Source organism: Zonotrichia albicollis, chromosome 17, assembly GCF_047830755.1.
Source record: "Zonotrichia albicollis isolate bZonAlb1 chromosome 17, bZonAlb1.hap1, whole genome shotgun sequence".
In the NCBI taxonomy this organism is placed as follows: domain Eukaryota; kingdom Metazoa; phylum Chordata; class Aves; order Passeriformes; family Passerellidae; genus Zonotrichia; species Zonotrichia albicollis.
Window position 1 is genome coordinate 15,780,320 of NC_133835.1, and position 27,687 is coordinate 15,808,006.

General features: G+C 38.0%; 2 protein-coding genes across 21 annotated transcripts in view; one reads left to right on the forward strand and one right to left on the reverse strand.

Moving 5' to 3' along the window:
- Nucleotides 1–27,687, forward strand: part of SULF2 (sulfatase 2) — an 88,986-nt gene that overhangs the window by 31,187 nt on the left and 30,112 nt on the right. For 5 of the 12 annotated variants that reach the window (XM_026796439.2, XM_014270597.3, XM_074553902.1 and 2 more), the window contains 6 exons: nt 7,222–7,468; nt 12,900–13,139; nt 15,875–16,026; nt 19,273–19,442; nt 23,707–23,857; nt 25,760–25,935. In XM_026796439.2, the coding sequence (XP_026652240.1) occupies nt 7,294–7,468; nt 12,900–13,139; nt 15,875–16,026; nt 19,273–19,442; nt 23,707–23,857; nt 25,760–25,935 (1,064 nt within the window). In that variant the 5' untranslated portion in view covers nt 7,222–7,293. The other 7 variants (XM_014270601.3, XM_074553904.1, XM_005492033.4 and 4 more) reach the window with 6 other exon arrangements.
- The window catches only part of NCOA3 (nuclear receptor coactivator 3), a 95,441-nt gene continuing 83,245 nt past the window's right edge, over nt 15,492–27,687 (reverse strand). For 4 of the 9 annotated variants that reach the window (XM_074553889.1, XM_074553894.1, XM_074553891.1 and 1 more), the window contains one exon: nt 15,494–15,617. In XM_074553889.1, the coding sequence (XP_074409990.1) occupies nt 15,522–15,617 (96 nt within the window). In that variant the 3' untranslated portion in view covers nt 15,494–15,521. Of the gene's footprint in view, nt 15,618–27,687 lie in introns of all 9 variants that reach the window. The other 5 variants (XM_074553892.1, XM_074553897.1, XM_074553887.1 and 2 more) reach the window with 3 other exon arrangements.

Below are 27,687 nucleotides of genomic sequence, written 5' to 3' on the forward strand. Positions count from 1 at the left end.
CTGTTTGACTCTGGGTGACTCAGCTGCCTTTAGACACTAATTTATGTCTAAAGTATGCAGAATCAGGACATCCTCGCTCACATGTGTGTTGTAAAATCCTGTGAATTGTTTCATTGTGAGTTGAAAGTTGCTAGCTAAATGTTGAATGTTATCTCAGAAAGCAGTGAAAGAATTTTATCACAATGTTAGTGAGATGTGGGTCCTGTTTTATGCACATCATGTGGGTCTATGAATAGTGTAACTCCCTGTTATGGGATGGTTTATTTATTCCAATACAGTTGTGCTGTTGCAGCCCCTAGTGTGAACACTGTAGTATTGGCATACAGTGTTTCACCTCTATTGCTCATTCTTGTCCATACAGGAGCACATTTGTTAACTTAGAAGTGACATCCTTGTGTTTGGAGGAAGCGTGTGCCGTTTCAGTGTACAGTATCATACAGCAAGATGTTTAAACACCCCAAATTGTTTATTTAGGATCTGTCCATGCATAGCCAAGAACAGACCCAACAGTGAAAAATTGTTCAAGACTGTTAGCCTTCTCCAGTCCAGATGAGGTCACTGGGGGCAATGATTGCTTAAAAGCGAAAGTCCTAATAAATCATAGATTGGAGAGAATATTAGATGTAATAAGAAGTGTCAGGAAATTCTGGGATAATCTGTGCTGAATGTCTGACACTATCAGCATGGGAATGCCAGAAGAAAACGTTTCGTTCTTATGGTTTTTGTTTTTGTGGTGTTTTTTTTTTTGTTAAGGTTTTCTTAATTACTAATGAATATCGGCCATTTAATTTCAACTGCACCAGTGGAACGGCGTCTGTGTTAGCATGACCTTTTAGAAGTCTTTAGGCTCACCCTCACAGGGGCAGGGTCCGGGGCAGAGGCAGGCCTTCAGCCCCTTTGGAGTCTTGTCACCTCCGCCCTCCACCCCACAGCGCTGGGCGTGGGGGGTAGCTGCTGCGTGGGACTGGCAGCACTCGGCAAGCGCTAGCGATAGGGGACGAGAAGAGCACAGACTATGAAGTGCAATTAAATTCCCCTTCCTCCGCCCGCCTTGGACTATCCCCTTCGGTTAGAAAGGCTTTGTGCACCAGGCGGGAGCTCAGCGTCGGCCCCTTCTCTTTGGAGCCTGGGACCTTCCCGGCTTCCCCGTGCGCGCCGGGGTGCGGGGCTGCGCCATCGTCTTCGCTGCGGTGCTGCCGCTAGACTTTGAACAAGCCTGGGGCTGGTGGGACAGGTTTCCTCCCTGCACGCCGCTGGGCATTGCGCAAACTCGGGAGGAGGATCCTCGAGGTAAATGAACTTTTTAAATGGGAAGGGGAGAAGAAGGGAGAGGAGGAAGAAGAGGCGGGGGCAGCAACCGCCCGAGCGCTTCCTCTAAACGCTTCTTTGGGAAACGGGATTCGGCTGCTGCCCAGCACGGCGGCCGGAGGATGCGCTTCCCCTCGCCACCGGGCCCCGGGCTCCGCGGGCGGGCGGTGGGTGCACCGGCCTTGGCCTGGCGCGGCTGAGCGCCGGTTCCGCGGGTAAGTGGGGAGTGCTAGTCCGGAGCCCCCGCCCCGCCTCGCGAGCTAGGGGCGGCCGTGCCGCTTGTGAGGCTGCTGGCTACAGAGCCAGGCTGCTGTCGCGGGGAAGCCGGGCGGCGAGTCTAAGGTGGTTGTGTTGGCATCGGGTGGGGCTGGAAGTTGAGCGAGGGGGCCCGAGGGGCGGGCGGGGACTGGAGGCGATGTCGTCCCACCGGCCTCCGCCAGCCGTGCTGGAAGCTTTGCGGAGCTCCCCCGCCCTGCTGCGGCCCTGCCGGCCCGGCCTGGCGGGTGGGCGCTCGCTGGCTGCCGCCGTGGGCTGCGGCCGGCCGGGGGGTTGGTGCCGTCCCCTCCTCAGTGGGAGAGGGCCTGGGCGGCCGCAGGGGCGTCCGAGGGTGCGGGCTGAGGGAGCCGCGCCGAGGCTGTGCGGAAAACAGTTCCCCGAAAACAACTGGATACCATAGCGCTCAGCTTCACGTTTGGCACATCACCGGAGCGATCCGGACGGAGCGTGTATCTGAACGCCTCTGTGTGTTTGCAGCTGTATAAACACAGGGAGATCGCCCCCCCCAGTATACGGCTCCAAAAAAGTGTTTATTTGGTAGGATGTATTTGTGTAATGGTATCTAGTTTTGCCTACTTTTTCTGTCTTGATGCACTTGCACTCATTCCCTTACAGTATTTTCAGAAGTATAAGTCTGTGGTTTTTACTGTACTTAATCCAAGTTAATATAATTATCATTAAAGTAAAACTACATCTATTATATAAAAATGTGTGATGATAATAGGTAAAATAGCAAAATGATTCTTTATTTCTTTCAAGTTGTTGTTGGGTGTTGCGTACGGTGCAGAAAAATGTGCTTATTATTCTGTATTTGGGGGATCCAAATAGCAATTTTACCTATCAGAGGACTAATTAATTCTTTGTGTGTCACTGGGAAACTCTCACAGTAATATTCAAGCAGTGGGCAGAAAGAAAGTAGATTCAGGTGCTTAGAACATTTCTTAAAATATCAAGTCCTAGGGAAATTTATAATTAATTTACAATTCTGTTTTATTTAAAATAAAGTTACAAAATATTAATGAGATTTTGTAATATGACCAAGCTTCTCTGTGATAAATATTTCATTTTTGTCTAGTGTTCACCAGCATAAGGCAAGCAAGTCAGAAGAATATGCCTTGATAGGAATTCAGTGACTGTAAATCGGCACAACTGTAATCTTCAAGAGTCACATTTAGCACTGGGGATTTGATTTTTGTATTTTCTCATAAATTTTTGACTGCCTGAGGGGAAAAAAAAAATCAGAAAGTAGAAAACTATAAGCAAACGCAGCATGTTGTTAGATTACAGCAGTAATGTTGGTACCAGTCTTCCCCTGGGAACCTTGTTAGATTGCAGACAAGATTCTTCCCAATCCACATATGAAAATGTGTTTATCTCTTACAAACACAATATAATGGTTTGAAGTGATGGCTGACAGCTTTAGTGAGGGAAAACCTAGCATAACCGAAGCCCGATGCAAAGGAGTAACTCCAGTTACAGCAGCGCAGCTGAATCCATTTAACTGGTAGAGTGGATTTGATTGGGTCAGTTGCTAGGTAATGTCTCCAGCGCCATGTATTTCAATGAATTTAAACGCTGGATGAATTACGCACCTAGGTCTGCTTAAATAATCCACCTGGTATTGGCTCAAGCCATATTGAGAGCAGGTGTGTGTTGCTTCTCTCCAGCCAGTTTTCCCTCAATGTGCAGTTCCACTGTGCGGATCACATGCAGTTACCTTGTTCTGTGGTGGCTGCTGGGCAAGTTGAACTTGTCATACCAATTCTGTATTTAGTGTTTTGTAGTATACTTATTTAAAAGGAAAACAAGCCAAAACAAATAAAACTCAAAGCCAGTTAATGCAAACATTACTAGAAGCAGTAATTTCTAGAAGCAGACTTGAAGTAGACATTTATTTGATACAGAGTTGCAGGAAGAGTCTGATGTTATTCTTGGTTATGTTGCAATAACTGAATTACCTGACTTCAGTGAAGTTGCACAGAGCTTATGCAGTAGACAGTTGTGCTGGGACTTGCATTAGGGAGCTTGGGAGCACCAGTCTATGCAAGCTACTGTCAGTTACTAATTTTGCACACATGGGGCCTCTCACATCTGTGCCAAGCAATACTAATCAATAGCGTGTTAAAAATACCACCTAGGATAGAACTGACATCAGTCATCCCTGTGCATTCTGCTGCTGTAAAACTGACGTTGTTTACTGAGGGCAGTGTTATAAAGAAGTCTTTCCTTGGTCTAAAAGCTACCTGGAAACAGCCCTTTGCTGACTTCTTTTATAAATGGAATGTGGATGTCCGGCTTTATCTCTTCAACATTTATAATGTATGTTAGTGCAACATTTTGTGTTGCCATGAAGGAGAAAGTAAGAGGACCAGAATTCCCCAAAAGCAGCCTTCTAAGAAGTTTGCTTGGCTTAAGAAAACTCAGCTAGATTCCGCATCTGAAAAAGATTTCATAAATTTCTGATAGCACTTTCCTAAATATAAAACATGAGTGACTAGATTTTTCAAGTTCATATGTGTAATCTAGAAGAAAATAAGAGGCATACCTAATTCCAATGAGAACCACTACAGATTAAGCATCTTTAATACTGGAGGATGGCTTGCAGAGGCACAGAGAGCAGTGGACTGTCTGTACCACTCAGATCAAAATTGCATTTTGGAGAGGATGCTATATTAAAAGTGCTATATTAAAAGATTGGGGTATTGCTGTGGAACTGTTCTGGCTTTATCTGTAAATTGCAGATTAACCCTTTTGACAGGAATTGGAAAAGAACTGTTAATAGAAACTTTTTTGTGTTTCTTCCTGGAAGTTCACCAGAGACTAGGAGTTAAAAAAACCAATCTGTGTTTGGCCAGTGGCAATCCACGAGAGACACTCTTGTGTTGCTATTCTGATAACTACTTAAAGATAGCTTGTGGATTGTACTATGTATATGCTGTTAAGTTGGGGCATGTATGTCTTGTGAAACATACTTTAAGAAATAGGTTATTTTCTAAAATTGCTTTGATTTTCTTACCTACTTATTGGTATGACTTTTGCGCATAATTACACACTTCGAGTTGATTCCCAGGAGTTCTTACCCTGATAACAATGGAACATAACACATCACAATAGTTGAAAAATATTCATTGTGGGGGAGTGACGTAACAGGTTTGGTAGAAGATGCCTGTTGTATCTGACATTAAATTCTCTCTTCCACTCACAGTATTTTTCAGAGATTTCTAATTCTTTTAACCACAAATATATGAGTGTAGATAAAATAGCTGCAGGAGAGCAGTTTATGTGCGTCCTCAAATGTCTTAAGTATTTAATAGATAGCTGAGCAGCTCTCTGAGCTGGGGACAGTTTCTCTTTTTAGTTATGCAGTGTGTGAGGGGCAATAAAGTGTGAGGAAATGACTAGCTAAGGGGAGAGAGGCAATGAGGTCGGGAGGTTACTTCCATGTATTTGTTTTAAAGATGAGAAAAACGTAAGAAAGACTGTTAAATGCACAACACTGTTGTGAAGGTAGTTCTGACCAGATATAGCAAGAATGGGCAGCCTTCCAAATGCTACAAGAAAAGTTAGCAAATGCTTTTATTTGGAGAAGCTGTTGGCTAGTGAAGAAAACCCACGTGAACTTTCAGACCTTCAGAAAAATGTTTGTGTGTGATGAAAACATCTATAGCGTTAGTTTATTTTTTCAACACAAGTACATATGTGGTAGTTTCTGAAGAGCAGAAGACATTTCTCTACCTCGTCCCTCAAAAAGCTCATGTCTGAGAGTATGTCCTGTTAAGCAGACTTTCTTTCTACACTCCCCAGTTGAAACAGATACAGGTTTCTTTCTCAAGCTGCTTTTGTCTATTCTGGACAGCAGCAACACATTGACATAATTCTTCCCAGTTATACTGCTGCAGATGGAATTCTTAGTACAAGGAATGAAAATTGGTTTGACTTCTCAGTGTTTCTTTTGCTATAGCCTGGCATATTTTGTAGCAGCAGCAGATACTAAGGCTGCATCTGTTAAATTTGAAATCTCCTTCCCTGCCCATTGGAACAAGTATGGGGATATGTAAATAAATTTTTAGTTTCTAGGAAAAAAGGTAACTTCCCCTACCGGTGAAACTGACTGGACAGACTGTTAAGGAAGGAGGATTTTTCATTTCCTCCAGACCCTATCGGTGTGCAAATTTGGAAAGTGTTCTTAATAAATATTCCATATTAGTATAGCAATATATCTGTTGACTTATGTGAAAATTCGATTTACGTGACCATAGAAACTGATTATAATTTTTCAGACCAGTGGTTTTGCTAATGCATGAAAACTTTGATTAAGAAAGTTTATCTCAAAGAGCAATTGCTGACAGAGAGGAAGTAATAATGTGGCTATGAAATAATCTGCTGGAGTAAAAGTGTTTTCTGTAGGGGTAGAATAGCCACATGTTTCTTAGGGTAAAACACATTGTGCTATGTTCTTTCTGCACTGACGTTTCTGGGCTTTACAAAAATCAGAGAATCTCTCTTGCATAATTTTAAATTGATTTTTCCTTCTTGTACAAAAGATCATTGGCACCAGTCCAGAAAAAGACAGGGAGCAAGTATGGAATTCATAAAAAACTGACTCATTGATTGCTGGATCTGATGAAATAATTAGTACTTGATATTTTCAGTATGTTTTCATGTTGTTATTTTGACTTCTGAAGGCAAGAGAAGATCCCTTTATATCAAAAGATGCCTGAGCAAAGCTGTGATTTCAAAGATTTTTCAGCATGCTAATTCATTCCTTGTAATCTTCTTGTAGGAATTACTAAGAATTTTTCATTGCATCATTAACAGGAGTAGTGCCAGTTAGATGTGCTCTGTTTTGCAATCAAGTCAGTGTTTGGAGCATAGGCTCTGTTTTGCATTCCAGACATAGGCAGTGCAAGTCACTTTGTTGTATCCATTCCCGAACATTAGCAGTAATGGGCCTTCAAATATGTTCATTATTAATAATGGTATTTTTAAAAAGTGTATGATCTTGGAAGCCAACAGAAATGCTAAAGGGATCTTGCACTAGCATCAAAGCTGTAGTAGACTTCAAACAATATCATAACATAATTCCAGGATCAGGGCAGCTTTGCTCTTTAATGGAATTTGTAAGATAAGTCAGTATATAACAAATTCTCTGCCTGAGTGTTCTCTGACTTTGCAAATATGTTGTTAGCTCAGTAAATTTAACTACAGTCCTGTTTGAGAATTATGGTAGATATGGGGTTTTTTTCTCTTCAACATCTGTATTTTTGATGTAAATGGATGTATGTCATCTGTAAACGATCACTAAGGAAGAAGGAGGATGATTGCTATTTATATGTATGACAGCAAAAGATTTTGAAACCCTGCTAAATCCTTGAGCTTGCTGCCAGATCTGAGCTTGGAGCGAAATTTCGTTGCCTACGTTGATAACAGCTTATGAATTAAATTTTTCAAGTTTCTGCTGCTAGCTGGCACTAGAGAAATAAGTGTTTGCTTTGGGAGTTTGGTTAGTTTTTTCTTAGGAGTTAAGATTATTTCAAGTACATTGGTTTTTACTTCTTTAGAAAGAACCTGGCTGTTCCTTGATGGGTGCAGAGGGGTGAAAATATAGATAAATACTTGTTTCCCTCTCCCTTATAGGAGACCTGCAAAGAAAAAGAAATAGAAGCCGTTAAGCTACCTTGTTCAGAGAGAACATTAAATCAGCACAACATGGCACAGCATAGTATTGTCCTTGGATTATTCATGATGACTGTTTTATCACTGTTGGATGGAAGTTCAACTTTCCTGTTAAATCAACGTCTGAAGGGAAGATTTCAAAGAGACCGTAGAAACATCCGCCCAAACATCATCCTTGTTCTTACTGATGATCAGGATGTAGAACTTGGTAAGAGACCAGTATAAAGAGAATTTTGGCCAATGAGTATGACATTGCTTTTTCTTGAAGCTAGATCCTTGCATTCGAAATAAGAATTTTTTTTCAGTATCAAAAATGATAGGAAGAAAATGTTTAAACCTGCCTTTATAAAGAGCATCCTTTCCATCTGCCTGCAATTCAGGGACAGCAAAAGTTAGGCCCAAACTGTTAAAGCTTCTGTTCCTGTGGAAATATACAGTTCATGCCTGTGTGTCTTCATCTAAATGTCTAAGTTTTGCTTCTGGCAATTGCAACCTGGGAAGCTGCATGCCAAAACAACAGGTTTAAATTAATAACTGATAATTGCACCATGTAATTATCCAAATTTTTTTGTGTAATTGCAGGCTTTCGTTACATATACAATTTTCATTTTATTTACTTAAATGTTACCTAGCACAGTCATACTATTCTTGTAGTTGTCCATTTAGATGTGTGGTTGATTACTGAGCACAATGACGCAGAATGAAAAGATTTACTCTGTTATCAGCTCTGTGTTAATTGTTGAAGAAAGGAGATGAAGATTAAACACATGGTATCCCTAATGATTTGGAATAATGAATTAACTTACAGTTTGGCTTTTGTTGTGTTACCTGAACAAGCTTGTATTTACCAAATGCTGTCTTTAGTTATGAGAAGTGATTAACACAAACCAATTAACATTAATAATTTTGCATTAGAATTATACTCTCATATGTGTATGAAGCCTCGGTCATCTGAAAAATGAGAACTCTTGTATGTGTAGTCTGGTGGGGCAGTTTTGCCACCAAATTTTTCTGCATCCAGTTTCTAGTATGGATAGGAAAATTTGGAAAACAGACCTCACAGAAGAAATAGAACATAAAATTAATCAACTTGTACTTCTCATACACTTACTCATCTTGTTGAGATTTGAATCACAGCAACGTTGCAGTCTTTGTACAGATGCTTCCTTTGTATCAATATTACTGTATGTCTGCAGAATCATTGATGTCACATTCTTCTTTAAGGTGGTAAGAAAGACTGCTATGGAAGTAATCTCATCAAATTAAATGCCGTTCAAATTATCAGGATCAGATGACATTGTTGTCACCTTTTTTTTAAATGGTTATTTGGATCAGAAATTAGGCAATTTCAAGAACATAGATCCCAAAAAACCTAAGCACATTTTCCTGCAGGCTTGGAAGATGGTCCTAAAAAATGTATCACCTTCTCTTTTGTGCTAGCCTTTGTGTTTCTGATGCAATTGTGTAAGTCCTTTGGGCAGTATATTTCGCTTGCCTGATGACTTGATGCTTTCCAATTTCAAGGATAATGGGCATGTGTCCACGCAAATTAGGATCTAACTAAGGAAAATCCATTTGATGAAGCTGAGATTGGATATTTGTCATTTGTCACTAATGGCTTTGGGAGACTCAATATTTGTTTGAATTAATTTTTATTGTTGTCTGGTGAGCTGTCCAAGTTAATCAAAATTGCCATTTGTGGTGATTGTAGTTAGTGCATTTAAGTAAGATGAAAACAAGATGTGAATTACAAATAAAAGCTAAGGAAAAGTTGGAAGCTATGAAAGCGTAGCAGAGAAAGCTGAGGGTAAGATTTCATCTGTTTCTTAAGAATATTCTGTAACTGATTGGTGTTTTACCTTTCATTGTTCTCTTGTAGCAGCTTTGGAGGTAAAAGGGAATGCAACACAATCCCAAGTGCCTTTAACAGCCTTTCCTTTATTTATTTAAAGATAGATTTAGCAATGTGCCAGTAGCAGGTGGAGCTTACCAGAAAGACAATGTTGTCCTTTCCTGAAAGGAGGTGGTGGTTCTTTTGTTTTGATTTTTTGTGTGGGTTGTTGTTGTTGTTTTGGTTTTGTTTTTTAATTCACATTACTCTTAATTGTTTTACTGGAAACCAAACCTCAGCCTTGTATTGGAAGAAGGAAAATACTGATGAAGGGCTGGTAGATCAAATGCAGAATCTCTGAAGGACATCAAAGGAAGAATGAGTGTAGATTGTAATGGATACAAATGGGAGAAGACAAATGAGAACATCAAGAACTACAGACACAGACATATTTGATAGACTGTCTAATCAAAATACTTGTACTGACAAGCATAATATAAAGAAGTGGAATATAGTGACAAGGAATAATTAATTAGAAACGGACTTTTTTTCCCCTACTACATCCAAGTTAGCATAATGCTGATGTCCCGTGTGTGATGGATTCAGTACCTGCAGTTGAATCAGGTTTACCTACCATACTGCTATGGCTTTAACAAACCAGCTCATTTCATAGTCTAATTGGAGAAATATCTGATTATTAGGAGCTTTTTCAACCACATTATAGAAATCTGAGTGAGAGGTGATTTGTATGTTTTGAGACCTTCCTCTGAAAAGCTACAAAAGTAGCATGGAAGATAATTTTTTCTTAGTTATCCTATGTGGAGATGGGGCTTTAGAACTTTGTTAAATGTGAGGGTGTCTTGGGGTGAAGAAAGGGAAATGAAGATATAAAAAGGGTGTCTAAGGAGTTTCAAAAACAATAAAAAGAGAAGTCTTTAGGAGACAATTAAAATTCTGGGGTTCAGTTTATTGGAAAACACTTCTGAAGTTGTGCTTCAGAGTAGACAAATCACTAGATACTTAGTACAAGTTCTTCAACAGTTGGAGCTCCATAAAATGTAAATTATTACCTCCTTCAACAAACACAACTAATAGGAAGTCAGTATTTTTTCATAAATAATTTGATATTTTCTCCATTAATATTAGTCAAAAGATCAGCTTCGTCCCTGAGGTGAAATGTGAAGATAGGCGAAGGAAAGTTATGGAAAGCACACATTTCAAGTGATATTTCAACATAAAGTTTGCTTATCTTTGTTCACTGAGTAACTTTAACACTTCAAATTGATTGAACTTCCATATTTTCATAGTAGTCCGATGAACATTTTCTTAAAATGGTATTGAAATTTCTTTTAACTGCTAGATTTTTGTTTATTATCAGTGGTTTTAGATGGGTAGCAACATCGTCTGAATTAAATATTGATACTTTTAAAGCATGACTTCCTGTCATATATCTACTAGTGAAATCTCAGAAGGTTTTCTAGCTTTAAAGGTGGTGTGGTGAGGTCCCAGTTGCTGATTAACACATAAGTAATTTACCAGAGAATGGTTGTCTGTGTATTGGAGGCAAACAGAAGAAAATAAGCATTAGTTGGCTGATTTAATGCTGTTTAAAATATTTAAAGCTGGCCTATTTAAGACTATACAGAAGAGTATGCTGGATTTTTATCTTGCACTGCCCTGTCACTCTGTATTAGTTCTCAAGCTGGAGAAGCAGATATTAGATCGTATGTTTTTGTGTTTAAGACTGTTGATATATAAGATGTTGTCATTACAGCAGTACAGCTTTTTTTATTAAGGAAGCTTACTGTCCCCAGGGGGAGTCTTAACATGTGCTGTTATTTATGCATAAATGCCTCTGTCATTTAAAGGCGTTGTTAAATTGTATTTCAGTATTGCAATGGCAAAACATTTTTTCAGACTGCCTGTTTATACTTGGGCTAGCTCATAAGACAACAGAGGAAACATCCACAGTTTTCAAGCTCACATAATGTATAATTAGCTGTTATATTTGTTAACTGTATTGTAAATACCTTTAAGCACTAACACTTAACCCACAGCTATTATAGAAACAAAAAAGTAAAATATTGTTTTCTTCAGAAACTCCTTTTTGATATGTGAAGTTTAGCAAATTCTAAGGGGGCAGTGCAATAACCTGCCTTGGTTCTTGTCACAAAGTGATATGACATGTGCTCTGACTTGAGAAATGCACACAGATTTTCAATTTCTATTTAATACCCATTCCAACAAAATGGTCTCAAACTAATGCCATGGCATTTCTTAGGTAAAATGACCTGCCATAGCAATTAACCTTCCTTCATGGTGCCAGAGAGTCAGATTTTGTATGTGGCTTATGACCATTTTCCCTCTAGGTTTTGACTCCTGGTTTTTTCAATGTGCTCTGTATTAACCAACCTACTGTTGCAATTTCATGATGAAATTCTGAGCTTAGAAGAGCTTAGAACTAACCTAAATCCATTATTGACAGAAACAACATAGTTTGTGCCAGATGGTTGTAGGATGCAACCATCAGCTTTGATTAAAGCTGAGCTATTAATCCAACTCAGCCTTGGGCAAGTTAACCCCAACCCTATTCTAGCATGAGCCCATACCTTCCTCTCCGTGTTGTCAATTGGCTTTTTCTGCTCATAACAAGAAGGGAGGGCTGATGATGAACAGGTTTTATCTCCTTTGCAAGGTCATGCTGTTGACATGTACCATGACAAATTCTTTAGAAAATTGAAATTCTTCCTAGATCAAGAAGATTTTCTTTACCTTGCTCAGTTTTTACTATTAGGCACCGATAGAGGAGGGAAACTAAATTTCTTATTTCTCTGATACTTGGTGTTTCTGGGTTTAGGAAGAATGCTGATATGGATCCAGATTTAGTTAGGTGGATGTCTATGGTAAAGATCCAGTCTTTGACCAAAACCTTGTCTTGAATAAACAAAAAAACCATTTGGCAGCAATGTGGCATTCAGTAATTGTGGTCAAAAAGACTTTTATTCATGTTACCCCAATTTATCCAAATCCCTTGCTTATTTGTTTGGTTATATAAAACATAGTAGTCATCTAAAAATCTGATTCTGCAGAATCAAGCCTAAGAAAATGTAGATAGTAAGACTTTTACCAGAATGGATGAAATGGATAGCTAGAACTCAGTGAACTTGTTAGTGAGCTTTTTGGTGTCTTTGGTTCAGTGACAATTAGAGAAATCAATGCCTCCTAATATCTCACATTAGGGAATAGAACTATTTAACTGCACAACAAGTCCAGAAGACCTTTTTTGAGCAGTAATTTGGACTAAATAGTCTTCCAGATGAAATGATTCTGTGCTTACAACCCTCAGCCTTTTGCATAAGGCTGGCACAAAAGGTAGCGTATCAGGTTTCTTGTGAAACCAAAAATTAAATGACACTTATGGAGTACACATGCTTTGATCAGGGTTGCTGTATAAAGTGCTTTTCACCTTCAGCTGCTGGAACAGTACTAGCAGCCCCAGAGAGGATGTAGAGATGCTGCAGATAGTTACGGTTGTAAATCTTGAACTTAGAGAGAGAGAAATGAAAGAAGCATTATGATCTGTGTCAACATGCTTGAGTCAAATCTTTACTTAGGACTTCAGTGTTTAGTCCTTACTGAAACAATGGGAGAACTTCACTGAGGCAGGATCAGTAATCTCTCTGGATTTGGGTTCACTCAGAGATAACAGTCCCCTTACTACTTATGCTTCCTTCAGGTCTCTAATGTAGCATCTGAGCTCTTGTGACTGAAACAAGAAAATACTTCTGACATGTTTTCCCTCTTTCAGGTTCTATGCAAGTGATGAATAAAACAAGACGTATCATGGAACATGGAGGTGCTCATTTCATCAATGCCTTTGTGACAACACCCATGTGCTGCCCATCTCGCTCCTCTATCCTGACAGGGAAGTACGTCCACAACCACAACACTTACACCAACAATGAGAATTGTTCCTCTCCATCCTGGCAGGCTCAGCATGAAATACGCACCTTTGCAGTGTACCTCAACAATACAGGGTACAGGACAGGTAAGATCAAGGCTGGGTCCATCTGAAAGTTTCCTTAAACTTACCTTAGACTTATTACAAAGGCTAATGTATGTTTTTTAATTCTAATTTCTTCTTGACTTCTGGCATTCTGAAGTGCATAATGCCAGAGCTTAAGTCATGGTGTTGCTTTAGCTTCCTTGTATTTTTACTTAAGGAATTTTTTGTTTACAAACAAACAGCCAACAAAAATCCCAAGACTTCTCATTTTCAGAAGATGGAAATAAAATACCGTGTATGCTTGAACTGAAGACCTAGCAAATCTAGAATATGGCCTACAATTACCTGAAGTGTGCAGAGCAACCAAGAAAGGTGCTATGAAAAGGAATTAGTGTTTTGACTTCTTTCATAAAACTGATACATGAAGCAAATTGAGAATGAGAGAGAAGAGACTGATCCTTTTGTGTTTTGGGGCAGTCAGCTGGTATGATTTCTCTAGACAATCAATTCCCAGAAAGGTTTAGGAATAATTGGCACTAATAATTTGTTGGTTTTTATTCTTTAGTTTTGAGGTGCTTTGGTAGTACTGGTTTGCCCTTCAGATGTACACTTTAACTTCCTAATTCCTTCTTTGTGGTGTGGCTTGTTTGTTGGCTTGGACGGGGTTTTTGTTTGTTTATTTTTGGGGTTTTTCAAGGAGTAGAAAAAGAGGCAATGAAGAGTAAAGCTTCTTGAGGCTTGCTTATATATTTCAGATCACAACCTTGGAGTGAGAAAGCTTTTTAATCAATTCATAACCCAGGCTATCTCCCTGGGGTTTTTCTCTCCTCTTTTCTCTTTTGTGCAGTCTTGAAGGCAGAAACTGTACTCTTCTATTCCGCTTCATAGCTTCCATCTGTTTTTCTTTTCTGCTGCTGGTTTCACATCTCCTTTGCCACTTCTCTATCTATTGTGATTTCCCTGTGTTTTGTTCTGTTGCAAAAGATGATTCTTCTGGGGATCAGTCTTTCTGCTCTGTAGTGTGTTCTCTGAGGTAGTGGCATTTGTGGCTGGGATCTACAGAGACTTGTGCTGCTGCTGACACCTTTGGGAATGTGTTAGTTGTATGCACGCAGGAGGGAGCAGTGTGGTACAGGTTTTTCTGTTACAAGTTGTGAGTGAAAAATAGGCAACAGAAAAGGTGTGTCTTTCCCCTAATTGTTTCTTTGGTTTCAGCCTCAGTTGTCAGTTTTATACTTTTTAACTTCGGCACTTTAAAAAGCTTAACTAACTTTGTTAGGCACTGTACTTGGAAGAACAGAGACACCGAGCTCAAGGGAAGTTCAGTCTTTGGCTGTGATAATGGGGGATGGAGCATGTGATACACTCTGTGCTGTTAATGTGCCAGAAGGTAGAGAAAAATTGGCCGTCAGTGTGTGGTAGACTAAAATGAGTGTGTGTATACACACCTGTATTTCTCCTCTTAGTCTACCTGGTGAAGTACCTCAATGAAGGGACTAAAGGGATCTGATAACAAAATGTCGTCTTAAGCTGTTCCTTGAAAATACTCTTAAGATGCAGAAGACTCACTGTATGTTCTATGCAACTCATTCAATTTCCTGCAGTTACTAAGGTAATTATACTAACGCCACATCTTCTAATCCTTGCAGTAGTTTCATACTTCTGGTTGTTACAAAAGGTGCTGACTTGGGACCATTTTGTTGACCATTTTGAAGATGGCTTCAGTACTTAGGAATTACTGATTTGGAAAATCTGGTCAGTTACTTTAATACCTATAAAGAACTGGTATCTCATGAAAAAGTCTTACCCATGGAGCAAAATTTAATACTTAATGACAGGATTTTTATCTCAGAACCCTCATATTTCTGCAGTTAATTCATTAATTTCACTAGGTTTCTTCAACTGGACATTGTCAGTCTAAGAGTATATTTGGCCATGATGTGAACACAGCAAATAGTTGACTTTTGGGCTAACTGGTTGTTCCATGCAATGCTGAGAGTACTTTCTTATCTGCTTCCCTCTGATTGTCTCTCAGGGAACAAAAGTATTAAAAGTAATTTTTGCTAGATATACATCTGAAAAATAATGGAAGTGTTCTTCTCTCTCCCACCCCCCCCCCCCCCCCATCACTATACTAAAGATTGGGCAAATGTTCAACTTTGGGCTCAGGAAAACTGGTATCAGATACAGAAGTAAGAGATTTTAGAGAGGCAAACAAATCTTTATTTGTAATTAAGATGCAAGCTCAGAACTCAAGTTAATATCTGGAAAATTGTCTGTTGAAATAGATCAGAAGAGCAGTGCGCTAAATGCATTTTCAAAATACCTAATGCACAGCATTCATATTGAAATATAGAGTGTTAATATCTTAAAACGTGAGTTCTTATTTCACACTCTTGGTGGTAAGTGCAGTTTCACGGGGCACTAATAGGTGGATAGATGCAACTCAGTATCGTGAAGGATATGAAGAGAAGAGTCTGGGAGGAGGAATGTATGGTCTGACTCCAAATATATCAGGTACTGAAAAAGAAAGTATAATGATAATTGTGGTCCATTTCTCCTGTACATTGGTTGTAAATCAAAATATCTGCATTATGGAAATATAAATAACAAAAAAAAAAAACAGAGGCAAGATTAAGACTCAGAACTTTTATCTTAGATCTGTTGTAATGGAGAGAACAAAGCTATTTTAAGAAGAAACAGAAAGGAATGAATCAATTTAACAATGGCGTTTCTGTTATGCCTTCTTACTATGCTTCTGCTTTCTCTACCCCTAGCTTTCTTTGGAAAGTACCTTAATGAATACAATGGCTCCTACGTGCCTCCCGGTTGGAAAGAATGGGTTGGATTACTTAAAAATTCTCGATTTTACAACTACACGCTCTGTAGAAATGGAGTGAAGGAGAAGCATGGATATGACTACTCCAGGGTAGGTCCTGTTGATTTATTTCTACTAACATTTGGACATGACCCCAAGAAAGCTGCACTTCATAGTTTCAGTCTCTTTTTGTAATTGAAAGCTGCTATGTGTAACATTATCTACAATGTGTAACAGTAGTGTTGGGACATTGTTATCTTCTGTTTTGGGCGGGTTATGTTACTGAAAACATTGTTACTAACAGTGTAAACAAGTAAAATGTTCTGAGACTGTGTTAAATATTACGACCTGAGGATGTGGCAATAGACTTAAATGCTTCCGGTTAACTATTTCTGTGCTTTGTATGATAATTATTGTGGCAGTGGAGTTACACAAGCACTAATGAGATGAGAGTCCGTTTCCCTGCAGCTAGACCCACCCTTTTCGTTTAAGGAACTTCTTTCACAGCCACAATACTATGGAGTATTCACAGAATCCTGGTGCAATTTGTGATAATTCTGAATCACTGGAGAATCTAACTATTGCATTTGTATTTCTGTGCATACAGATGTATATGTTTTTTAATATCCTTTCAAGGATATTCCATCCTGACTAAACTTACAAAAATGCTTCATAGTCATTATCAAATGCAGTTTTATTTTTCCTCATCTAACATGATGCAATTCAATACCTGCTTGCAGTCAAGAATATGTTTATTTCAGCTAAAAGTGTTCCTTTCCAAAGGAACCAGCTTTACTGAAATCCTAAAGTAGACAGAAATAACTCTGTAATATGATGGTGACTGAATCACTCTGGAGTGATTTGTAATGTATATTTGTTTAACATGTGTTTTGTTCGCTTTCTCTTATTGATCTCAACTCCTGCCTTGCTATTTGTGTTTCATTGACATAGTGTTCACAGCCAGTTTCTCCTTTAAAAGGTTGTTATCTGGCATTTCTACTTTCCTTTGCCCTATTTGCCTTTTTTAATTGAATGTACTTTGTGCTGAGAGCTAAAACTTCACAGTCTTCTAGGGTTACTTCTCCATCACCAGCTGCTAAGGGGAAGGGGCAAAGTAGCGTACAGAATTATTTGTCTTCTATTTTCCTTCAGATCTGTGAAGAATGACAGCTGTATGTACGGAAATGTTATGATGGAAATATATCTTGTGTGGAAAAGTGTCAGCCGAGTGATCTCATAGGCACTGTTCTCCATCTCTGTTGTACCAAGGACCCAACAGGGTGCTTTATGTTCCAATACCTTCAGCTCTGTTTTGTGTGTGCAAGGGTTGAAAATGTTTACATTTCACTTGTTTTAGGTTTTTTCTTACAGAGTTTGGTAATAAATACAAAAAAAAGATGATAGAAATACAGACTTTTTATAATCTTCATATTCTTACATAATAAGCAGCTACAGTAAAAAACAGTATGCAGAACAGCAATGCTGTTTGACAATAACACTGGAGTTCAAATAAGCAAACAAAAGCTGAAATTAAAGACTCTCTCTTTCCTGCCATTTTTGTTGCTGGAAACATGATTTTCCAGCAATTACCAACATAATCAGATGGATTTTTTTTAGTCCTGTTTAACATAGTTAGTGTTAATTATGTGCCAGTGGAAAACTAGGGAAAAAAATCACTTATTATTCTGTGCTCTAAAGTAACTGCTAAACTCTTCTGAAAATTACATTCTTTCAGATTTTCTTACAGTATGTATTCTACTTTGATTTTTCTTTTTCAGTTTCTGTCAGCATTTTTTAGATTAACTTTAACTTTCTACAACTACAACCCCTACAGTATGGGCCTTTAAAAAAAACCCTTTAGCAATCAGGTCAGTGAAATGTTTCTGTGTGATCTTTTGGCCTGGTAAATGCTAGGTTTGCAGCTATTTTCACTTTGACCATGTGGAAACCTGTATCTTTAAAATGAAATTGGAAAACTATACTCTTGTAATGGCTAAATCAAAGATGAGTTGCACACTTCAAGTGATTGACTTGCTTAAAGAAGCAGCATGATGAAGATTAATGGTACTACATTTTTGAGAGCACTTAAGTATTCTCTCTCGACTATGAATATTGTCTCAGGCATTGAAAGCATGCCGAAGTCAGTTTTACTTTAGTACATTTTCCCTTCTCCTGTGTACTTTGATGAGTAGAAGTCCTTCATTTAATGCCTATTTAAAGAGAAAATGCCATCCCAGGAGCAGTCATAATTATGGCAGTTTCATAACAGTCATGCCTTGTGTTGTACCAGTGTGTAAAATTATAAATGGAGACTTTGCCAGACTTCTTCTGGAACAGACAAGAAATAACTTTGGGGAAGTAAATATAGTCCATGAAAAAGGCTTCCTTTGAATGAAAAGCTGACTTCTCAGAACAAGGATGTTGACAGAGGTGAAGAAGAACAAGTGTCTTAACTGTGGACAGAAAGCTGTACTCAAAAGGAGATGCAATCCAGTCTGTACCACACCTTGTACCTGTTTGCTTGACCAGAGGCAGACTTATGTCTGATTTTCCATCCTGCTGTGACTTGACAGTCATTTGGGGTTTTTTTAAGGTGTAGTTTCATATCCTACTCATGTTTGAGGGATATTTATATTTGTAGTGTTTCCAGGGAATCACCTAAGGGAGACCATGGCTTGTCATTAAAAATCCTGTCTTCAATCCCTATAGCTCTTGCAGATATCTTAAGAATGATAATGATACTTCTTAGAACATACAGAGATAGTCCAACTCTTCTGCAGGAAGTTTTCTAAATTCTCAACAATATGCATGACAGAGCTATATATCTATCAGATTGTCACTGTAATATTGAATGAAGTCTTTGGTTCAGTTAGCCCACCATCTTCTCGTATTAGAGATTTCTGGTTCAGAAGAGCATTAAAAAAGAAAAGAACATCAAGCCATTCACATTATCACAGTATTTTTATGATGTAAGGTTGGACTATACATCTTGAAGATACTGACACTGATAATTCTTTTTAATTCATACCTGGTCATTGTATTTAGTATTGTGTTTTTCATCATGTAGTTACCCACTTTAGGAAGAAAGGGTACTGTTTGATCTCTTTTAGTACCATTCAGTTCTGAGAAAAAAGCTAGAAGCTGTTGGTTTTTGTATTTCTAGGCAGTGAAGAAAGAATTGAGTCTAATTTTTTTAGTTTTTAGTATCTGTAACTTACTTCCTCCTCATACCATTCTATGTGAAGTAGCTTCTTTTTCCCTATTTCTTATGATACCTCAGACCTCTCCTTCCTATTGCCTCCCCCAGTTTGAAATTTGTTTTCAAGTGTCTCATTATACTTTTGCTTCTACTTGCAGGATTATCTGACTGATCTGATTACCAATGACAGTATTACCTTCTTTAGAATATCAAAGAAGATGTATCCTCACAGGCCTGTACTGATGGTTATAAGCCATGCTGCTCCTCATGGTCCTGAAGATTCAGCCCCTCAGTATTCACAACTCTTTCCTAATGCCTCAGAACACATGTAAGGAAAAAACAAAAACTTTGATTGATTTTTAGGTTCTGGAATATGGAAGTTCTGGGTACCTCAGGGGAACAATGTTTTCTTTATAGTATTCTTGGCATAACTTTGTCACAAATATATAAGAAGCATTTCTAGATAAAGGTAAAGGGGCAGTACAAGTCCAATGAGAATGGCTACTGCATCTAGAACTCAGAACTGTAGCTCATTGAGATAAATGGGAAGATTCATGCTGAATTCATTGGATATTGTTACAGCTTATTTGGGAAGTAAAGCACTTTTTATTCTGAGCATGGTGATCAAAATTTGGTTCTCGGGCTGTAATCTCTTCAAGGGAAGAAACTCTATCTCCCTGTCCTTACTTATAAACTATAGTATGCAATGCATATTATTCCTGTTTCTTTTATGGAAAGAACAGAAATACAGGCCTGCCGCACCAAATTACACAGGCTATTTCTGAATGAGCTGGTATGTCTGCACATGACATACAATGTCTGGAACGGATCCCAAAAGCAGTATCACCTGGTTCCGAAGGAATATGTTCATAAGCTCCATGTTGAGATGTTTCTTGTTTATAGAACAGAGACGTTTTGCATGTACAGCTCTTAATGCTGCACTACAGGTATCTCCTCGCAGGGAGGTAAAACGAATGCTTCTCCCAAATCACGTCTTGATGTAACTGAAAGCATTCCTGCAGTTTTCTAATTACTGGCTTCATGCTTTCCTTGATGTTCAACATCTGTAACTTTCTTCCTGTGTGTTGCCCCCTCCCCCTTCTTTTTTAAGGGGAATTCTGTTTTGCTTTGGGTTTGTGGAGGAGCTGGGAACTGGTGGAAACAATTTTCAATTGATGGCCAAAGCTCCTCAGGATAGCCCAAAGTCCAGTGAAAGCCATTTGAGCTTTTCTGTTTTATTTAAAATAGAGTCTGAGAGAAGTTTCTTTTGTTTTATTGTCTGGTTACTGCATAACTTGCGATTACATATTTCGTTATTTTCTGCTGTGTCCAAGAGAATCTGGGGCACAGATCATCAGCAATTGTTTCTTGTTTGTTTGCCATTTCATGCTTTCGTTTTCTTTAATGAAAATTTCGGAAATGCCTGATGAGCAACTTCACATGGCTTATATCCAGTATTGAGCTTAGTTTTATTAGGCTCCTTTGGAAGGCATTTGGTTCTCAGAGATTATTATCAGGCAACTCTCTGTAGCAGTTTACTTCCTAGCTGAATGAAGAAAGAGTACAAGGATGGAAGCAATGAAAAATACAGACTAGATACATCTATTTTTCTTTTGCTTGTACTTTAAATTTAATTGTTCACACAGATTAGGTTTATCTTTCTAATTGTAAAGTAATTACACTTTTGGTTTTGTTGTTTTTTCTTTAATTTTAGGTGACTTTTTTTACAGTGATAACAATCACACAGGAAGTATCACTTTTTGAAAAGAAGTTTTGTTTGTAAAAAATAAATTATTCTGATAGATTAAGCAACTGTGTTTTTCTTTTGGATATGAAAATAAAATAGCATTTTTTGTACATCTCACACAAAGAAATTGACAGTTGTCTTCTAAACAAATTTTCCAGCACTGCATAATGACAATAATAATAAAAGTAATCTGTCAGAGTTTTTATTGACCTGGGTTTAAGAGTAAATGTAAAAATGCAGAACATGTACATACAGTTGAGGGAATGATGCAAATTAGTTCTCTAGTTTCCAATTTTCCCCTTGTTCCCAAATTCTAGGGAATCTCAGTAACAGATAAATCTGTCAATGATAAAAGGTTGCAGGCAGTTCTTACTGTGTCATTGTCACATGGATGTTGTAAGGAAGGATCAGAATGCAGTGGAACAGTTACAAATTGCCCTAAAGCAATAAGCAATACCCTGAACAAAGTCTTTGCTTGGTCCCCAAAGCAGAAGGCAGTACACCAGGTGGTATGATCCTCCACCTTTCCCTATGGTAGTGCTGGTGACATCTGTAAGTGGATTCTGTGGAAAAGAAAAGCCAAAGAAATGTCGGAGGCTAGTGCTTAGTATTGACTGATGTATATACTGCATCATGTGGCATTGCTAGTAATAACCAAAAGCCAGTGGTATGGATTTTAGTCAGCGTGCTGCTTTGCTTCTGAGCTCTGATATGTACTTCTGTAGCTAATTTATGCTGCTGTTCTCTTGATTCTTTACCATGTTCTGACTGGTATGACCATTCTGCCCTATACTGCAGACTCTCTCCCTCTCATTCTGTAGAGCTCCTCTCTGTGTGTACTGGCAGTCTTGTCTTGTTTTAAAATTATTCACAGAGCAAATCCCTCAGCTACATGGTTTTCCTTTATTGCTGCCTATATTGTGAGCTGTAGAGAATGTGGCAGCTGGGCAATTTAACAGTGGTTTGAAATGTTACTTCAATGGAGGGTACATGTTACCACCCATCTTTTTCAAGGTCAAATCTGTCTGGGGCTTCCCTTCTAGGTACTTCAGAAGAAGTTGTCTCAGCTAGCTTCTAGGAATGTTAATTTTTGTGTTTTTCCCATAAGACAGACAAATCTGTTAAGGATTAAAGGGTTACATTTGTAGTAATCAAAGAAAATTGTGGGCTTTGGTTGGATTAAATAGTGGGAGATTTCAAATCAGCCAGGAAGTCACGAAGTAAGCGGAAAAGGAGTTTGCGAAGCATTTGTGATTAATTCTGGACATCACAGAGCAACAGTTTCCATAATTGTCAGCATTTTCAAAGAGGCAATGTTATTATTTCAACCACAATAACATTCTGAAATTCAAGAGAATATTAACAGTACAGAGAGAATAGGCACCAGCCCTTTCCTCCCTGTATGAAGAAGCCTCCCTTTGCCAAATATGCACATTTTTCAGATAGCATCTAACAGAGGCTTTCTGCATAAAAAATGTCACTGTCAGATTATTAGTTTAATATTTATATTAAATCTCATAAGACTGTCACGTTCAAAGATGCATTATATATACAGTATTTTGATGAGAAGTTTCAACATACATGATTTTTTAGCTCAATAACTTTTAATAACCTTGCTGCTCTGTTGCCTATACAAAACCAAAAGTAGAAATTTCTCAAATAGGGATTTATTAGGATATTCTGTGCTGCTAATAGCAAAGTAAATGAGTATATACATTTGCATAGACTGAGTTTATTGCTTTGAATGAAAAAAGGAAGTCTAACCAAATTACATAGGAAAAGTAATTTTTAATGTTTTAGACTCTGCACATGATGTGTTTGACCCATGATGTAAAGAAATTGTAAAACGTGGTCTTTAACCTGAAGTATATAAGGAATAAATATGGTGCATAAGAATAATATTTCTTGCAAATGTAAGCTATAATAATAGGTTTTAGTGAGCTGGTTATCCAGAGAGTTGACATCATGGTGGTAAAATAAATCTTTTATTTAGGTTCCGCTAAACTAAAGTTATGTAATTATGCATAGAAAGGTAAATCCCGGGACTTCCAACCATGTGAAACTATGGGCAATATTTTTCCTCATCACTTTAATGATGTCCCAAAACCATGAGAACTTGGAGGGACAATGAGATTCTAGGGGGACATTGAACCAAGTTCTTAGGATTTTGCCAGGACTTCAAGCGAAGGAGTTGGTGGCTGGAATGAGTCCTTAAAATACAGCCATATTTCCTAATCCCACTTTTTTTCACAGGTCTTTAAAGTCTGGCAATTTGTCCACTTCTGCTGCTCACATGCAATTGGATACCAGTAGGCGGAGTGCCTGTGTTCTTCTGGTGCACAAGTGTGACAATATTCAAGTAACCAGTCGTGCTGAACCCTAAAAGGCTGTTAAAGAACATAGTAGAACCTTTACAGCAAGTTCTATAGTTGTTTTGAAACAGCTTGCACAAGACATAGTATTTGGTGCTAATGTGGGCAGAGTGAAAACAAAGCAATTGCATGAATAGAAGCTCTGTAATACATGCTTCATCCTGATAAAAATCATGGAGTTTAGTCTTCTGAGGCTAAGTCTCTTGGCCTTGAAATATGTACTTGTTAGCTTGGAATCACTGGAAAGACAACATGTGTTTAATGTTTACATAGATTTTATTCCCCCCCAAGTAGTTTTCATTTTCCCATGCTTCATAACATGAAAGTAGAAGACATTTCAAAAGTACTCTTAATATTTTCTTGTGTACCTCAGATAATACTTCCTATAGTGTTGATCAAATGGAAATTAATATTCATTTCTATGACTCTTTTCTACTTGGCTAAAACATTGTGGTGTTCTCTCTGTTCCTTAGTACTCCCAGTTATAATTATGCTCCAAACCCAGACAAGCACTGGATAATGAGGTACACCGGTCCCATGAAACCTATACACATGGAGTTCACTAACATGCTACAGAGAAAGCGCCTTCAAACACTCATGTCTGTAGATGACTCTATGGAGATGGTAAGATTAATAGTCACTTTTGTTTTGTTATTTGGCTAAACAACAAAGTTTTTGTTTAGTGAGTTAAGCTCCACTTTGTCCTTCATATGAAGATAAAGGAGAAAGAAGGAGAAGGAAGACTTTAAAAAAAACCCCAGTTTTTTAATAATGTGTAATCCTCTCACCTCTGATTATTTTGTCTCTTTATTCAATGTGTAAGGTTCCTCATCTAAAGACAGGTACCCTGAGTTGGGTGGTGTGAACAAGCTGATTTTTTGCCCCAGAACCACTACTGATAAAGGAGAAGGGAAAGAGATTGCCTGAAAAACTAGACATCATAAATCATAAATCTGAAAAATGTACCCTCTGATGAAGTGGTCCTACAACATGTTGGAAATAACTACCTAAATGTGTGCTATTTTGATCTTGTAACACTGAGCTTCTGAGAGAAGAAACCAGCAGCAGCAAAAAGTGATGATACAGGAGTCATAAGTGGAATGACCCCAGAGGAGGTTAAATATTGGAAGTAAATAAGTAGATTAGTACTTTTAGAATTGTCTGCATCATGTAACAATGAGATTTCTTAATGCAAACTATGTGTCTTCAACAAAATGTATGGATTCACTGAAAGCTATGCTGAGGAAGAATGGTTTTGCAGATTTAAAGGTGTTGCAATTTTTCTGCTTATCTCTTGGCATTCTTATTCAAAAAAGGTAGAACATAAAATTAGAGGAGTCCTCTAAGGCAAAAATGACACTATGTAGATGGCATTGCATAAGCTTGTTACTAGTGTCTTATAATTTCTGATTCAGGCAAATATGATCTCTGCTTCATGTTAATGAAGCTCTTTAGATGGATCAGACACCAGCATTAGGGGAAATGGGTGATTTTACCACGCAGTTTGAATTTTCTGTTTAGTAAAAGGGTTTCACTCTGGGTGATTCATGGCAGGCAAAATCAGTTAGGTTGGTTTTTAGTTTTAATTACCAAGTTAGCCCAATTTCCAATTTTTCTTCTGCTGAATTATGTGTGTTACTAGTTTTTCAAAATTATAAAGAAAAAACAAAACAATCTCACACTCAAAAAAAGCAAAACAAAAAAGAACAATCCCCAAAAAAATCCAAACAAAAATCCCCAAAAACAAAAACCCAAAAAAGCCTAACTAGCAAACAAAACAACCTGAAAAAGAACCAAAAATGAACTCCCAAATCAACACAACAGTTTTTCTCCTGTGCTAATGTTTTGCACCTGTGTGAGGCTCCAATTTGGTGGTATCCCACCACCTTCTCACCTTTCTTAAATGAAAATGCCGCATAAAAATTGATCTTTGATGCTAAAGTTGGTGCATTTCACATAGTATCTTATGTAAATCTGTAGAAGTATTCACATTAAAATCTCCTTCTAGTTCTCCATAGTGAGAGAGTATGACTGAGTGGTTTTTATCTGGAAAATATTTTGCAAATATTCTGCATAATGGGGAGTCATTTGTCTGAAGGCAAGATTGTTGAGTGCTGCCTGATTATGTGTGAGATTCAAAGGGCTGTCATTTTATTAAAACTGCTTGCTGCAAGAAGAAGGTAAAGGAGGAAATTTTGAAATGACAGCTTGAAACTTTTATCTCTGTTACTGTGTGTATTTAGTACTATCTTGACAGCTGTCATGCAAAATACTGAACCCAAACATTTTTGAAATGGCGTGCTATTGTGTTTTACCTTAAAACAGAATTTTGTCTTGTAATAGCCACAATATTCAGTTAGTAAAATTAAGATGTGATTATGTATTATTCAGAGTGATTCATTATGATAAGTCAGTGCTGTCTTTCGTTGTTTGTATGTTACACATAGGCGGAAAGTGATATGCAGCATTCCACATGTAGAGATACTCAGTGGAATAAATTTCATATTTTGTTTTGCTTTTTTTCAGATTTACAATATGTTGGCTGAAACAGGAGAACTGGAAAATACATATCTGATATACACAGCAGACCATGGTTATCATATTGGACAGTTTGGGCTGGTGAAGGGGAAGTCCATGCCATATGAGTTTGATATCAGAGTCCCTTTCTATGTCCGAGGACCAAATGTGGAGGCTGGGTCCTTGTAAGTTCTTTGCGTTTGTGTGTGTTGTAATGTGAAAACTTCATGTTCACATCTCTAGTTGTATTGACCTGGCAGCCAAATGGAGGCACAAAATTCTGCCCATCCTGCTTAATTTTGGCAGAAAATTGTCTCCTCAGAAAGCAGAACTGATAACACAGGATGGTATAACAAACTCAAGGCCATTGTCTTTTTGCTTGCATGGGTGTGCAGCACAAGCCACTGCACTTTTGTGGATATAGTTGAAAAATCACTTTTAATTTTGTCCAATCTAGGAAACGCATTCTTTTGAGTAGTACAAATTATACATATAACTGTCATTTTAAAGTTAAGAAATATATTGTATAATGTAGACAATTATTGCTGAACATTTGAGTCACTTGTTTCAGTTTATAAAGACCAATTCATACATTAACATCCAGAAAATATTCTGTTTGGCTCATTCTCGGAGACTACATGGTTAGGGCTATTATTTGGATGCACACAAGCATGCAGAGTATAACCATTAATTAAAATGGTAGCTTTGATCAGCTAAAAAATTAAGTAAATACACTTTCTAAGCAATTATTTCAGATAGCAAATATTTGCACTTAGGTAATGATTTTGGACAGAGTGCCATAAATTGCTGCCTAATATTTATATGAGTGTGCATGCCTTAGCATAATTAACGCACACAATCCTCCACACACAATTTTTTCTTCACCGCAGAGGAATGGATCTAGTGTATAATATGATAGCAAATATCATGTGCTGGTTAAATTCATTGATTCACATTATCTGAAGGCAGAAAAATGTTAAATTCTGTAGATGTTGCACTGTGTTTTTGATCTATTTTCAGCAGTTTTGCATGTGAAAAAAACAATATTCTCTAAAGAGCAGGGAGGGATTCCTCACTTGGGACTAAACATATTACCTCAGCACTGAATGAGTTTTTTTTGCAGCAGCCCAGAATTTCAAATGAACTTGAATAACCTTCTGAAAACCTGCTCTCTTTCACTTGGACTGCAGTTTTTGGCCTTCCTGGAGAGTCAATGCTAACATGGCCCAAGTGACTGAGCTAGTGCCTCTGCAACGTATAAGGCTAGAGACCAGCCACATTGTGTCTACTGTAGTTCTAGGATCTGTACACCCAGATATCCATAAAAGCTCTGAAACTTTCCCACTGAATTTTATTTTTCAAAGACTTCTGAAGATGAAAACATGTTTCTGTTAGAATTGAAAGAATCAGCCTGACAAGATCTTAACAGAACAGAGCCTGTCACAGTAGAGCAAATAGGAAGAACAGGATATAACACCTTGCAGAAGGAATACATCAGAAAATAAATTGGTCTTCCCTCTCAGCCTGATTTTCTTTAAATGGTAGAATTTCTGTCATCCATCCTGTTTTGTGTGAACCTTGTTTTCCCTGCAGAATAATTGTTATGACTCCCTTTTGGTACCAGAGAAATTTTAACAGCAATACCATAGCAAGTCATTACTAACCTCTCATTTCAGTTACCAAATATGCTACATCATAATTATTAGTAATTAACATCAAATCAGGTGCATCAATTTAATTAATCACCTATGTTCTTGTCAGTCTCGGTTTGCTTACTCTTTCAAAGATGTAGTAATTTTAAAATAGTATCTCATTAAATAGTATGACTTTAACAGCTTTCTTCTGTCCTGAATTTCAGCTGGAATTCTGCACTAATATTTATTGCAGCCCATCTGGCCCCATCCTTTCTTTGTGCCTGTACATCATAACAAAGTAAT